This window comes from Gopherus evgoodei, chromosome 9 (assembly GCF_007399415.2).
Source record: "Gopherus evgoodei ecotype Sinaloan lineage chromosome 9, rGopEvg1_v1.p, whole genome shotgun sequence".
NCBI lineage: Eukaryota > Metazoa > Chordata > Testudines > Testudinidae > Gopherus > Gopherus evgoodei.
This window is the reverse complement of record NC_044330.1, coordinates 30,916,741-30,932,699: the sequence shown is the minus strand read 5'-3', so window position 1 is coordinate 30,932,699 and position 15,959 is coordinate 30,916,741. Positions and strand designations below refer to the sequence as shown.

General features: G+C 43.4%; 1 protein-coding gene across 4 annotated transcripts in view; it reads right to left on the bottom strand.

Annotated features, from left to right (window-relative positions):
• The window catches only part of PLOD2 (procollagen-lysine,2-oxoglutarate 5-dioxygenase 2), an 84,204-nt gene extending 80,079 nt beyond the window's left edge, over positions 1–4,125 (bottom strand). Inside the window, exon 1 of one of the 4 annotated variants that reach the window (XM_030576030.1) lies at positions 3,778–4,125. In XM_030576030.1, the coding sequence (XP_030431890.1) occupies positions 3,778–3,892 (115 nt within the window). In that variant the 5' untranslated portion in view covers positions 3,893–4,125. The remainder of the gene's footprint in view (positions 1–3,777) is intronic. The other 3 variants (XM_030576031.1, XM_030576027.1, XM_030576029.1) reach the window with 3 other exon arrangements.
• Positions 4,126–15,959: the final 11,834 nt, after the last annotated feature.

The window sequence follows — 15,959 nt, the reverse complement described above, 5'->3', positions numbered from 1 at the left end:
TTACGTCATGCATCCTGAATGCTACGAAGGGCTTGCAAAATGTGTCAAAATTATTTTGCCAGGGAAGCCTTTCAAAGTCAAGTCAATAATATTCAGACTAAAAAAGTAACTAGAAATGTGACATAAAAGTAACTTTTGTGATCAGCACTTCAAGAGCAACCATGTTTATTTATTTACGGTTATCTTCAGAGACACTTCCCTGCTGCACACCCACAGTAGTCAGTTGTCATTCTGCATGTTTTAATCTAATTCAGGGCCAGATCTTGCAAAAACGTCTGCAAATAATCATTACACATGGCAGCAGCCCACATTGACTTCAGTGGCTTTACTCACATAAATAGGGATTTTTCTCATAAGTAATTTTTGCTGGGAAAATCCAGTGGTTTAGGACAGCAGCCTGACATTCAGGAGGCCCAAATACAATTCCCTGCTCTGCCAGATTTCCATTGTGATCTTGGGCAAGTCATCTGTGGATCAGTACCCAAAAGGCCACAAGGTGCCTAAACACCAGATTTAGCAATCTAAACCTAAACATAGATATAGTAACCTAAATCTGTTTTAGACTCCACTGCAATCCATAAAATTCCTGCTGAACCCTATAGGTGTCCTAACTCACTTGGGTGGGTTACATTAGATGACAAGAGGTAGATATTTACTAAGTTTGACACAAGAAGTAATGTCTTGATATCTAAAACTGTGGCTTCATCATCCACAGAATGAACTGAGTTACATACTGATTTGAACTTCCCTAAGTATTCTGTCCTCAATTTGGACAATAAATGGTCTTCATGCACCTTTTTTTTAAAGCTGTAAAAAAAACCAGCTGACTTTTGGGGGGCGGGGTGGAGAGACAAGAAGAGTTTTTGTTTTGTTTAACAGAATTAACCCCTAGTGTGGTTCTTGTAACTTTAGTTGCAATAAATTGCTCAATTCTGGTCTGTTAATCTGTCTTTTTGTTACTCTTCATGAACATTTGTAATTCTGTATTAATGAAACATTGGCCTTTTTGATCAAGACTATGTATGTAGTTTGATTTGAAAATAGAGCAAGATAGTATTTGGCAGCCACTTTTCCTCATGCCTGTTACAAATGATTTCCAATGTAAGTAATATTAATGTTTTGAAAATTGAACATGCTGACTGTGTCTGTTATACACTGAAAATTACACACTGTTCCACAAAATACCAGCAGCCTAGAAATTAAGCCCAAGACTGATATAACACAAAAGAGAGATGTGTCAAGTTCCATTTCTCACTGAGTAGCAAAACATACTTAATAGAAGGCAATAAAATGTGCACAGAATAACTCAGGAAAATCACTGAGGGTTAGAACTGGCATCTGCAGCTAACAAACAAACAAACTTGCTATGTGTCTAGTATCAAGAATCTCAAGGAGCAGCTTCCAAGTCAGCAGTCTGTTATACATCAGTACAGATTATACATAAGTACAGATTTTCTTAATATTCATGTTAGCCAAAATCCACTTAAGAAAAGTGACAGCCTCCATAATACAAATAACTGTTTTCTATTAGTATTGTTCAAAATTAATAGATCAATCCTACTTCACAGAGATATCACCAGGATTAGTTAATGTAAACCCCCCAAACACCAGATTACTTAAGTATTCTGTTGATCATTGTACAACAGTCCAGCAGCTATTCATTAAATCTTAAGATCCTATCTAACACTCACCCTGAAACATTTATTTCTCTCAGTTAATAAAATAGACACATACTACAGTTTGAAAGGCTGCTTTTATGGGAAATGTACTTGAAATGGAAGCAGTTTGCTGCTGTAACAGCAGCATCAGAGTGCACACACAGAGCAATAAACTGCACAGAGCAGTTTTGTAAGAAATCACCAATGGGAGGTAATCCAAAATCACAAGCTAACAAGGCCAGCACTGTCCCTATAAGGAAGCTACAGATGAGCAAGTTCACATGTCTGCAGAGCCTGGAATACATCAACACAAGATTTTGTAACATTAGTTATTACTGAAGCTCCCAACAACCTTGCCTGATACTGTCTAATCAAATGGGATCAGATATATGAGAGTCACTTCCAAAAAAGTTTTCTTCTGCACACTGAGAGCATTAAACCAGACATTAAAATAACCTTATCGCTTCGAACTCGTCAAAACTCTATGCCGGGGGTCGGCAACCTTTCAGAAGTGGTGTGCTGAGTCTTCATTTATTCACTCTAATTTTAGGTTTTGCATGCCAATAATACATTAACATTTTTAGAAGGTCTCTTTCTATAAGTCTGTAATATGTAACTGAACTATTGTTGTATGTAAAGTAAATAAGTTTTTTTAAAACGTTTAAGAAGCTTCATTTAAAATTAAATTAAAATGCAGAGCCCCCTGGACCGGTGGCCAGGACCTGGGCAGTGTGAGTGCCACTGAAAATCAGCAGGGGTGCCATAGGTTGCCTACCCCTTCTCTAGGCTATTTTTATCACCATGTGAAATCCATCTAGCAGAATAGGATACCCTTCCCATGCAAGATCCAGTCAGAGATGTGCATTAAAAATTACAGCAAAACTATGACAAGTGGCTCCCTGGAAGCAAAAGCAGTATTTTGACAAATGTGTCTGACCACTTTTTCAACCGGTTTTGGGTATAAGTTATTTTGTTATTGTTTTACACCCCAAGGATTGAATTTCTTGCTGCTGTCTAGCTTCTTAGAACATTACAAGATTCAACCAGCAGAAGGTGAACAAGCTTTGGAGCAAAAGGGAGGGGGAAACTCAGCTCTCCAATGCCTTCAGCTAGGAGCAAACTCTTATGGAGAAAAATTAAGTAGCAAAGCTTCACTGGGAAGTAAGTTGGGTCACAGTGAGTGGCACCATCTGCTCTTCCAGGAGCTAGGAAATATGTAGCCCATCAACACCTTGTCATGAGTCTCAGGCTTTTCATGGGGGAGAGGAAGTAGGACTGATTGCTTAACAGGGAAGGGTGAAGAGGGGTAAATCTCTTCCCCAATAGGGGGAAAGATCTGGACTTTGAACATTAGCTTTTCAGCCTGTGTAGGTCTATATTTGTGTGGTCTGCCTTACTATTTGCTAAATACATTATGAGCCTCTATTTATCTGCTTCCTGGTCAACAACTTGAAGATCTTTAACTAGTTCCTCCCAAGCAGGAATTTCATGATCAGTAGATATTCATGCACCATGAAGAAAGCGCTACTCCCTCCTCCTCCCCAACCCCCTCTTAACAAACCTGTTTCAGAGGCTTAAACATATTTCCACTTAAAACAAAAACCGTTCCCTGTTTCAACATAAGGCAAGTCACTCAAGAGCCCAGAGGTTTATCTTTCAGATGGACGTTGGTTGCACAGTAAGCAGAACACACGTGCAACCAATTCCGCTGAAACTCACAAGCCCAAAGCCAGAGCTAGCGATGCTCTTGGAGAGCCTCCCAACAACGGGGCTTAGCAGCGCCAAGCTGGGAGAACTATCGGAGAGTTTTAAACGTCTCCTCAAACCACAGCTACAAATCATCATCAAACCACCATCGGCGGGGGGGAGGAGGGACAGCCAACTTCCCAATTTCTCCCAACTTCCAGTTCGCCTCTCGCTGCAACACCCCCAAGCGCAGAGAATCCACCATGAGCTGGCGGCGACCTGGCGGATCGGGGGCAGCCCAGCCGGGAGGGCAGTTTCCCCGTGTCTCTTGCAGCGGGTCCGGTCCTGAATGAATGAGCCCGAGCCCTGCAGGAGCGCAGGAAGAAGGGCCCGGCTGGAGCTGCACCCCCCCGCCCGCCCGCTCGCTCCTCACCTGCGGGGATGGGGGGCAGCGCGGTGTCCCCTGCCCGGCTTGGCGGCGCTAGCGGGAGGGTCAGAGCCAGCAGGAAGAGCAGCCTGGGGGGCTGCCTGCTGCCGTTCAGCGCCATCTTCGCCCCTCCAGTGGGACGTGCAGCCAGCGGCTCCCGTTTGCCCCGCCGCAGCTGGTCCCGCCCCCCACCCCACGGGAGGCGCCGGGCTCCGCGGAGAAGGGGGCGCTGCAGCCCCCCCGCAAGCTCTCCGCCTCCACGCGCCGCAGCAATGGGCTGCCTGGGGCCGCCTGACTCCTCCTTCGCTCGGGGCAATAGGCAAAGGGCCGCCCCAGGCCGGGCGGGGGCTTTATGAGCTTGGGGTGGTGGGAGGGTCCCGGGCAGCCGGCAGACTCCCACCCGCACCCGCCCCCGCCCAGAAGGGGGACGGGAGCCGCGGCTGCTCCTCCTGCAGCATCCCAGCTATTGGCTGCGGGAGCGGGACTGGCTCAGGCAGGTGGGGGAGGGGATCGAGCCGCGCAGAGCCGGCTGCGGCGCTGGGGGAACAGCAGAGGGGGCCCGGCTTCCAGCCGGCGTGTGGGAAGCCTCCGCACGTGCCCGTTAGCAAAGCGGGGAAGGGGTCGAGCCCAGTGGGGTCAGGCGGAGCTCAGTGGCTGAGCAGATCGATCGTGGGAAAGGGAGACACTAGCCCAAAATCTCAACGGGTGCACGGGAGCCTGGCACCCTCGTGGATCGGGGGGTGGGGGGCATTTATCCCGTTACGTTGCTGCTGCTCAGTCTAGTGTCCTATCCGTGGCTGGCTCAGCCTGTAAGAGTGGCTGCCGGGGGTGCAAGTTGCCGTGCACAGCACTCTGCTACAGGCTCTGATCTTTGCTATTTCCGCTCCCTCTTAAGTGTCCTGTGAAGAAGTCGTGTATCTGATCATGTGTTGTCTTATCATCCAGCTGCACTTAACTCTTATTACCAGAGGTTCTTAACCTTTTACTGCAGCCTGCACCGATTTGGTTCTCAAAATATGTTCTCGCACCCCTTATCAAAAATCATTGAAGTAAGTCAGTTCTTTAAAACTAGATATATTTTTGTTTGTATATTAAAGTAATCGTTAAAAATTTATAATGTTAATAAATACATAGGTTTGATGAAACAAAGTAGTTGTACTTATGTGTCTGTGCTTAATTTGTGTTTTTGATTATTTACCTTCTAAAAAGAGCTCACTTCTTGCACCCCCAGAAAGAGCATCTCACACCCCTGGGGGTGCATGCACCCCAGGTTAAGAACCACCATAGAGGAACAGTAGGTGCTTCGAAGTGGGTGCCTGTATAATGCCAATATTCCATTTAATTAATATAAATTACTTACTGACTTGCTGTCATGGTATAATTCCCCACTCTGAACCTTAGCGTCCAAAAGATGGGGTACCAGCATGAATTCCTCTAAGCTCAATTACCAGCTTAGTACTTGTAGCGCTGCCACCAACCAGGAATTCCAGTGCCTGGTACACTCTGGTCCCCCCAAAACCCTGCCCCCGGGACCCCCAAGACCCAGACCCTCTGGATCTTAACACAAGGAAAGTAAACCCTTTCCATCACCATTGCCTCTCCCAGGCTTCCCCTCCCTGGGTTACCCTGGAAGATTACTGTGATTCAAACTCCTTGAATCTTAAAAGAGAGGAAAATTCACCTTCCCCCCTCCTTCTCTCTCCCCCTCCCAGACTCTCCCTGAGAGAGAAAGTAATCCTAACACAGAGAGAAAATAACCTCTCTCTCCCCCTTCTCTCCTTTCTCCCCACCAATTCCCTGGTGGATCCAGACCCCCTCCCCTGGGGTCTCACACCAGAATAAAAAAAAACAATCAGGTTCTTAAACAAGAAAAGAAAGAAAAATCAGTAACAGTTATCTTTGTAAATTTAAGATGGAATATGTTACAGGGTCTTTCAGCTATAGACACTGGGAATACCCTCCCAGCCTAAGTATACAAGTACAAATTAAAATCCTTTCAGCAAAATACAAATTTGAACTCCTTCCAGCCAAATACACATTTGCAAATAAAGAAACCAAACATAAGCCTAACTTGCTTTATCTACCTAGTACTTACTATTCTGGACATATAAGAGACTGTATCAGAGAGATTGGAGAGAAACCTGATTGCACATCTGGTCACTCTCAGAACCCAGAGAGAACAACCACCAAACACTAACAGCACATACAAAAACTTCCCTCCCTCAAGATTTGAAAGTATCCTGTCCCCTGATTGGTCCTGTGGTCACGTGACAGCCAGGCTCACTGATCTCATAGACTCTAGGACTGGAAGGGACCTCGAGAGTCCCCTGCCCTCCTGGCAGGACCAAATACTGTCTAGACCATCCCTAATAGACATTTATCTAACCTATTCTTAAATATCTCCAGAGATGGAGATTCCACAACTTCCCTTAGCAATCTATTCCAGTGTTTAACTACCCTGACAGTTAGGAACTTTTTCCTAATGTCCAACCTAAATCTCCCTTGCTGCAGTTTAAGCCCATTGCTTCTTGTTCTATCGTTGGAGGCTAAGGTGAACAAGTTTTCTCCCTCCTCCTGATGACACCCTTTTAGATACCTGAAAACTGCTGTCATGTCCCCTCTCATTCTTCTCTTTTCCAAACTAAACAAACCCAATTCCTTCAGCCTTCCTTCATAGGTCATGTTCTCAAGACCTTTAATCATTCTTGTTGCTCTTCTCTGGACCCTCTCCAATTTCTCCACATCTTTCTTGAAATGCAGTGCCCAGAACTGGACACAATACTCCAGTTGAGGCCTAACCAGCGCAGAGTAAAGCGGAAGAATGACTTCTCATGTCTTGTTTACAACACACCTGTTAATGCATCCCAGAATCACATTTGCTTTTTTTGCAACAGTATCACACTGTTGACTCATATTAAGCTTGTGGTCTACTATGACCCCTAGATCTCTTTCTGTCATACTCCTTCCTAGACAGTCTCTTCCCATTCTGTATGTGTGAAACTGATTGTTCCTTCCTAGGTGGAGCACTTTGCATTTATCTTTATTGAACTTCATCCTGTTTACCTCAGACCATTTCTCCAATTTGTCCAGATCATTTTTAATTTTGACCCTGTCCTCCAAAGCAGTTGCAATCCCTCCCAGTTTGGTATCGTCCGCAAACTTAATAAGCGTACTTTCTATGCCAACATCTAAATCGTTGATGAAGATATTGAACAGAACCGGTCCCAAAACAGACCCCTGCGGAACCCCACTTGTTATACCTTTCCAGCAGGATTGGGAGCCATTAACAACTACTCTCTGAGTACGGTTATGCAGCCAGTTATGCACCCACCTTATAGTAGCCCCCTCTAAATTGTACTTTCCTAGCTTATCTATAAAAATATCATGCGAGACTGTATCAAATGCCTTACTAAAGTCTAGGTATATCACATCCACCGCTTCTCCCTTATCCACAAGGCTCGTTATCCTATCAAAGAATGCTATCAGATTAGTTTGACACGATTTGTTCTTTACAAATCCATGCTGGCTATTCCCTATCACCTTACCACCTTGTTAACCCTTTCCAGCCAAAAGAGATAGGAAGTACTTCTGTTCTATTAATTCTTACTTATCTGTTTATGACACTTGCAGCTTTGGGTTTTATCTTGTTTCTGTCCTTCTGGGGCACAGGGTTTCAAACTGGGGATCCGGACCTCTCAGGGGGTTGTGAGGTTATTACATGGGGGATTCCGAGCTGTCAGCCTCCACCCCAAACCCCACTTTTCCTCCATCATTTATAATTGTGTTAAATATATAAAAATTTGTTTTTAACTTATTGGGTGGGGGTCACACTCAGAGGCTTGCTATGTGAAAGCGGTGAGCAGTACAAAAGTTTGAGAATCACTGTTCTAGGGGCTAGGCAGTGCTATATACACTGGGTTCAACTCCCTTTTATTGTATATTTCTTTGAAGAAGACAGAGCGCTGATGCAATCATCCCTCTAGGAATTTTTTTCCTGATACAGATAGATTATATATAAAAATGAAAAGTGGTACTGTAATCACAAAGGGTTGTTATCTGACAAGCATCATTTTACAGCTGCTATTTAGAATAATCTACCATTTCCATCTTTTCTGACAGAATGAACATGCATTGATGGACTGATATTTGGTAGTAAAGCCTGAATAGAATCTTCCTCTTGCTTTCAGCTGCCAAATGGAGTACTGTTAACCCCGGGGTCACAAGGGGATCTTAGGCACCTAACTGGTCTCCCATCTCCCAGCAAAGTACCTTACTCCTTGAGCTATAGCCTAATATTCACTTGCTCTGGCTCCCTGAATATTTAATTGTTTATACACAGTGGAACAGGAGAGACCTGTCCCAGAATATACCAATGCTAAGGCCCTCCTAGGAGATCTTACAAATCCCTTCTCCACATCAGTCAGGGGGAAATTGATTGCAAGTTTCCCACATCCTGGGTGAGTGCCCTAACTGCTGAGCTAAAAGCTAAAAGAGAGAGAATGGTGGCTCCTCTTCCTCCTCCATTCATTAACAAGGACTGATTGGTTTAGGTGCCTATGGCCAGAAGGTTCATGGTGCTAAAACTAGAGTACAGATAGGCCACACCCTTTTGTACTATCTAATTTGGCTCTCAGCTCAGCTGTGCTGCCTTTTATGAATTTCATTCTTACACACCTAACTCTCCCCCTGCATTGTATAGGGGGCTGACACATCACTGAGGGTTGTGAATTCTGCTGGCCAGGAGCGGACCTAAAAGTTAGGTGCTGTGATGCTGAGCATTGCAGCACTTAAGGGTGGGATTTACACAGAGACTTAAGACTCATTTTTTCTGTTTGAACCAAAGTGGATTTGATTTAAATCAAATTTCTTTATGGATTTCTATATAAAAGTGCATTCTTGTTGGTTGTTATAACCTTAATACATATTCTTCACAACTCAGAGATAGACATAGGTTTCATTTTTAGAAGGTACACACTATACATTTTAAGTGATTTATTTTAAAAACCTTTCAGATTAGTTTTACAGCTATATCAGAAAATGAATGATTGGTTATTTCATTTACCAAAGGTAACTGAAGTAGACATTTATGAAGTCATTTGGAGGTGAACTATCTCCAATTCAACAGGTTAATCATTAATATTTGGAGGATTTTCTTGCCATGCTGTATTAGGAGGAAACATCAACAGACAGACATTTAAATTGTTTTATTTAACTAAAAAAACAATGTTGTGTATTCTGGATTTTTTTTCTTCAACAGCAAACATATTATATTTTAAACAAAACAGGCATATGAATTTTTGAATTTAGTTAAATATTCAAGTTTTTTTAAAATCGGGGTTGTTTTTGTTAATTGTTTTTAACTAAAATAGTTAAATGAAATATTTTAAAAAAATTAAATCAACTATGTTAGCCAGGTCAACATAAAAACTTAAAATATTGGCTTCTGCAGCTAACTCAGTCATCTTCAACTTCATTTTCATGTTTGTTCATAATTTGGAAAAGGAAAAACAAGCTTTCCTGCTTTTTCAAGTCCCAAACAATTTCTCAATTTGGAATGAATTAGTCCAAAAGGAAGAAAATATTCTTTCTACACCAGTAGAAGAAACTACTGCTGTTAAAAGTGAGATTATCACTTCAATAGTCTCTGAATCCATGTGCTTAAGTGACTTCCACCAGTTCACTGGTGTGACTTTCTTTAGAACATCAGCAGCAAACACATATTTCTTGAATGGTTCACCCTTAGCTCTGAAGTTTATTATAGTTGGCATTATGGAGGGATCATTGCTGGATGTCCATGTCATGGCCAACTCCTCTTTAGCAGTTAAGGTTTGACCCTGGTATCAAGTATTGAGAATATTTGCAAGAAAATGAGCTGGAGATAGTGCTTGTCCCATCCGTTTTGTTGTTGTTTTTAATGCTTGTAATTTAACTCTGTCATTGCATGTTTCTCTTTTTAAGATCTCACTCAGTTCCTTCCAAATTTAACAGTGTCAGCAATAAGACAGCTATTTCCCTGCATTTTGTTCAAGGCTACAGAAATAGGCTTCAGGGTACTCAGCATGTGTTCAACCTTTCTCTTAAGCCCAATGTTAAGAACTTTGGCTGTGTCAGTGCCATCTATTTTTTCACGATTTTGTTCACAAACTATCATCAGATTAGGCTAGTTCTTGACATAGTGCTCAAAACAGTCCACTACTGAGTTCCATCGCATGTCTTGTAGGAGAGTTAGCTTGGTTCCTCCCACTTTTTTTTAGAACAGCTGCTGCAAAAGTGGTTGTTACGGAAGTATTTTGCAATTTCAACAACATTAGCCTTTATTTCTGGAACACTTAAGTCTTTAGCTAGGAGGTGCATCACATGAGCACTGCAACCATAAGTTATTAGCTTGGGACTCTCTTCTAAATTTCTTCTCATCTTGGATATACTTGTTGCATTGTTTGTGACCAAGCTGCCTACTAGACATTTGAATTCTTTTTCACAGTTTGTTATAGCTTTTACTGCTACTTCTTGTAAGTATTCTGCTGTGTGTGCGCATTTCCTGATGTATCAATTGTTTCTATAAGGAAGACATTCCCTTCTTCTATTGTCATATAGCATATACAAGCATATACAACAGGCTCATTGTGGACATTGCTCCACCCATGAAGACGCAGGTTAACAATTTCACCCTCTAGACCTTTTGCACACTGCTCAATTTCTCTTTCATGCACTTTATCCAGCAATTTGCCTGTGACATGTGCTCTTTTGGATGGACTGTATCCTGGTCTTAATAACTGAACCATGTTGATGAAAAGTGGGTGCTCAATCATAAAAAGAGTTTGTTGCATAAACAAACCGGGCAATCTTTTCATCAATTACGTCTTTTTGTAATCTGCTGGTTCTTATCACAAACTTATCTATGGTTGTTTCTGGATGATGGAGATTTTTTTTTCTTTTTGCTACAGGTGATATATACTGTGGCTATGTGACATACATGATGTGACTGAAACACTATCATTGGCAGATAACTCTGAAACTGTAGAAAATGATGGTGATCTTGAAGGTGGATAGTCTTCAGAATCCTGTATGTTGAGGATGGATTCTCTTAAACAAAATAAGTCAATGCAGTTATTTAATTATAATTACCATACTGCTCATTTAATATTACTCATTGCATTCACTGACACTCAGTACTACTTTAAAAGGTGAAATTGTAAAAGGAAGATCTGCCTATTTCAGCTATTTATTTTTTATCACAACTGCATCTAAAATGATAGTACTATTGAGTAACAACTATACTATTTGCTGAAACATGAGAATTCAAGAACAGTCCAGAAGGAAGACAGACAGTCCTTATAAGAAAGAAGTATGAAATAAAAAAGGTTACCAACCTGAAGATCCTGCATGTTCAGACATGTTCCTTTCATCAGCTTCAATGCAGCTTCCTGATGGAACTGAAGGAATCTCTTAGAAAATTGCCTAAGTAGAAGAAAGAGTTAAAACACTAACTGTAATAATGTTCTAAGAATTTCCAACCCCAGAGAACAGAGACAGTAAGAAGTGTTTGTGCTGCTTATGCATTAAACAGACATGTTCTTGACATGATGATGTTACCAAGCCAAACCAGGAAGGCATTAAGCCAATGAAAGGATGACAGAGGCAAAGTGTGAGTCTAGACACATCCCTGGGCTCAGGAAACAAGCACAGACTGGTGGGAGCCGCATAGTGTTACAGGTCTGGGATGATTCCCAGTGGCTACAAAACTTTCATGGAACTTTGTGACTTGCTTTCCCCTGCCCTGAAGCGCAAGAATACCAAGATGAGAGCAGCCCTCACAGTTTACAAGCTAGTGGTGATAGCTCTCTGGAAGCTTGCAATGCCAGATAGCTACTGGTCAGTCTGGAATCAATTTGGAGTGGGCAAATCTACTGTGGAGGCTGATCCAAGTAGCCAACATGATCACTGAGCTGCTGCTGTCAAAGGTAGTGACTCTGGGAAATGTGCACATTCTAGCGGATGGCTTTGCTGCAATGAGATTCCCTAACTGTGATGAGGCAATAGATGGAACTCATATCGCTGTCTTGGGACCAGACCACCAAGGTAGCCGGTACATAAACCGCAAGGGACACTTTTCAATGGTGCTGCAAGCACTGGTGGATCACAAGGGACGTTTCACCAACATCAACGTAGGAGGGCTGGGAAAGGTACATGACGCTCGCATCTTTAGGAACTCTGATCTGTGTGAATGGCTGCAGCAAAGGACTTACTTTGCAAACCAGAAAATAACTGTTGGGGATGTTGAAATGCCTATAGTTATCCTTGGGGACCCAGCCTACCACTTAATGCCATGGCTTATGAAGCCGTGCACAGGCAGCCTGGACAGTAGTCAGGAGCTGTTCAACTATAGGCTGAGTAAGTGCAAAATGATGGTAGAATGTGCATTTGGGCATTTAAAAGCATGCTGACGCAGTTTACTGACTCAGTTAGATCTCAGGGAAACCAATATTCCCATTGATATTACTACTTGCTGTGTGCTCCACAATATCTGTGAGAGTAAGGGGGAGACATTTATGGTGGGGTGGGAGGTTGAGGCAAATCGCCTGGCCACTGATTACATGCATCCAACACCAGGGCAGTTAGAAGAGCACCGCAGGGTGCGCTGCGCATCAGAGAAGCTTTTAAAACCAGTTTCATCACAGACCAGACTACGGTGTGAAAGTTCTGTTTGTTTCTCCTTGATGAAAACCCGCCACCTTAGTTCACTCTACTTCCCTGTAAGCCAACCGCCCTCGCCTTCCCCCTTTGATCTCCGCTTGCACAGGCAGTAAAGTCATTGTTGTTTCAAATTCATGGATTCTTTATTAATTTGTCACACAAATGGGGGGATAACTGCCAAGGTATCCGGGGAGGGGTGGGGGAGGAGGGAAGCACCGGATGGGGTAGCGAAGGAGGAGAGGAGGGAAGGACAAGGCCACATTGCACTTCAAAACTGATTGAATGCCAGCTTTCTGTTGCTTGGGGAGTCCTCTGGGGTGGAGTGGTTGGGTGGCTGGGTGAGGAGACTATGGAACTTGGAGTGGAGGGCGGTGGTTACACAGGGGCTGTAGCGGCGGTCTGTGCTCCTGCTGCCTTTCCTGCACCTCAGCAATACAGTGGAGAATATCAGTTTGATCCTTAGTAGCCTAACTATTGCTTCCTGTCTCCTCTCATCATGTTGATGCCACTGATCATCTTGATCCCGCCATCTCTCCTCATGTTCATTTTCTTCTTTCCTGGACTCTGATAGTGTCTGCCTCCAGGCATTCTGCTGGGCTCTTTCAGTGTGGGAGGACTGCATGAGCTCAGAGAACATTTTGTTGCAAGTGTGTTTTTTTTGCCTTTTAAGCTTCACTAGCCTCTGGGACAGAGATGATATGGGGAGCATTGAAACATTTGCAGCTGTGGGAGGAAAAAAAGGGAGAGTAGTACTTAAAGAGACATTTTAGAGAACAATGGGTACACTCTTTCACGGTGAACCAAGCTGTTAACATTGCATAGCATGTGTGCTTTCTTTACAAGATTGCATTTTGCCTTTTAAATTGAGGGCCTGCTGATTTGGTGTGAGAGATCATGCATGCAGGGCTGGCAGGCAACAGAATTTGGCTTGCAGGCACACATGGTAAGCCACAGTCTTTTGGCTTCTTTAACCTTCATAACATGTGAGGATGGTTTCAAATAGCAGTGACCTCATTTCCCATACCAAACACCCATTGGGTTGGCCATTTAGAATCATAGAAGATTAGGGTTGGAAGGGACTTCAGAAGGTCATCTAGGCCAACCTCCTGCTCAAAGCAGGACTAATCCCCAGACAGATTTTTACCCCAGTTTCCTAAATGGCCCCCTCAAGGACCAAACTCACAACCCTGTGTTAGCAGGCCAATGCTCAAACCACTGAGCTATCCCTCCCCTCCATTTAAAATGGGTTGGCCATTTAAAAGGAGGGGCTGAGGTTTTCGAGTTAACTTGCAGAACAAACCCAACTAACCACCCCCCGCAATTCTCTGGGATAATCGCTTCATCCCTCCCCCTACCATGTGGTGCACAGCAGGGATGATTTCTGTTCAGCCACAGGCAAACAGCCCAGAGGGAACGGCCACTTCTGAATGTCCCCTTAATAAAATCCTCTATTTCAACCAGGTGACCCTGGGAGTACATCCATCACTGAGCTGTCCCAGGAGGATTTCCACTTCATCCCCATACATGTAAACAGACTTTTCCAGTAGCTGTTCTAGCCGTCAATGCATCTCAAATCTTCAGGGAAAATTAATCATTAAACACGCTTGCTTTTAAACCATGTATTATATTTACAAAGGTACACTCACCAGAGGTCCCTTCTCCACTTTCAAGGTCCGGGAGCCCACCTTGAGTGGGTTAGGAGATCCAGGGTGAAAAACAGTTCCTGGCTGTCAGGGAAAATGGTTTCTCCTCTTGCTTGCTGTGCGCTATCTTCAACCTCCTTCTCATCATCATCTTCCTCGTCCCCAAAATCCGCATCCCTGTTGTGTGAGAATCCATTGACGGAGTCTACGCACAGGGGTTGGGTAGTTGTAGGGGCACCCCCTAGAATGGCATGCAGCTCATCATAGAAGCAGCATGTCTGGGGCTTTGACCTGGAGTGGCCGTTTGCCTCTCTGGTTCTTTGATAGGCTTGCCTGAGCTCCTTAAGTTTCACGCGGCACTGCTGCGGGTCCCTGTTTTAGCCTCTGTCCTTCATGCCCTTGGAGATTTTTTTCAAATATTCCAGCATTTTGTCTTTTGGAACGTAGTTCTGATAGCACGGATTTGTCTCCCCATACAGCGGTCAGATACAGTACCTCCCATTTGGTCCATGCTGGAGCTCATTTGCGATTCTGGGACTACATGGACACCTGTGCTGATGAGCTCTGCATGGTCACCTATGCTGATCAGCTTGCCACGCTGGCCAAACAGGAAATTAAATTCAAAAGTTTGCGGAGCTTTTCCTGTCTACCTGGCCAGTGCATCTGAGTTGAGAGTGCTGTCCAGAGCGGTCACAACGGAGCACTCTGGGAAGTCAGTTAATTATTGTGATTATTTTGCTTATTTTTAGTTGTGGTGTCCCTTAAGGCATGGCCAAGAACCCCAAAAGACAAAAATAATGGGAGCCATGTCTCTGAATTGGCATTAACAGAGACCGCTGGTGAGATTTGGTCTCGCCCACTGCCATTTCTTGTTTTTCTAGACTGCACACTTTTAGTGTAAAATTACACTAAAGGAAAATTATCAAGCTCAAAGCAACATGATACCATCCTCATAGGGGATATCAACGAAAGTCGTATGTGATCTTCAGAATAGAGCCAGCAGAAACATATTGACCTTTTGAATAAAGGTACAGTTTGGTGGTTTTGTTTCTTAGGTTTCTCTAACAAATTCCCCTCCTTCCCCCCTCCCACTTAGACATTTTACTGATCCTTATACTTAAAACTTTTCCTTTCTCTCTTCCTTTTAGAGGCAAATTCCTCCCCTTCTTCTGCAGTGTGGAGAGTCCTTTATACATCTGAACCAATACAGTTCTGCTGTGCAGAGGCATCAGACTGGAGAGGGACAATGCAGGGATGCAGACTACCTTATCACATCAAGTCTTGTTCTACAGGATTCCACAAGCAGCCACACACAAGAGGGTTTAGGACCATAGCAGAAGAGAGGATGCAACATGAGAACCAGTCATTATCAGGATTCTCCTGCAATTGTTCTGATACGTGGGGCAAAGGCAACAAGGGGGTCTTTGCAATTGTAACAGTAACTGTGCAGTTGGGTGAAAGGATTTCTCTTAGCAATGCAAATCCTTCCACTCAAGCAGAGTGCCAGTTCCCAGGATCATAGGTGTAATGCATTTTGTTTTAGTGTTTTGCACAAATGTTGCTAGTGATATTTGGAACTCAAATGTCAAACATTCAGGTCAAGCACTGTTCCTTTACCTGTCCTGCAGGACCATAACAGGAGACAGTAATCTTTTGATTATTTAGCATTTCTCCATTCTTCCAGTGCTCTTCTTCAAATGTCCAGCTATTTCATTCACCATCTCAACAATTCACCATCCTTATTCACCCATGAATAAGGGCATATGGGTTTTTACATAGAGCTGGAAGTCTCAATATCTCTAAAGCTACCAGCATTATTATGTATTTATTTTGGTTAAATGCATAACTAGT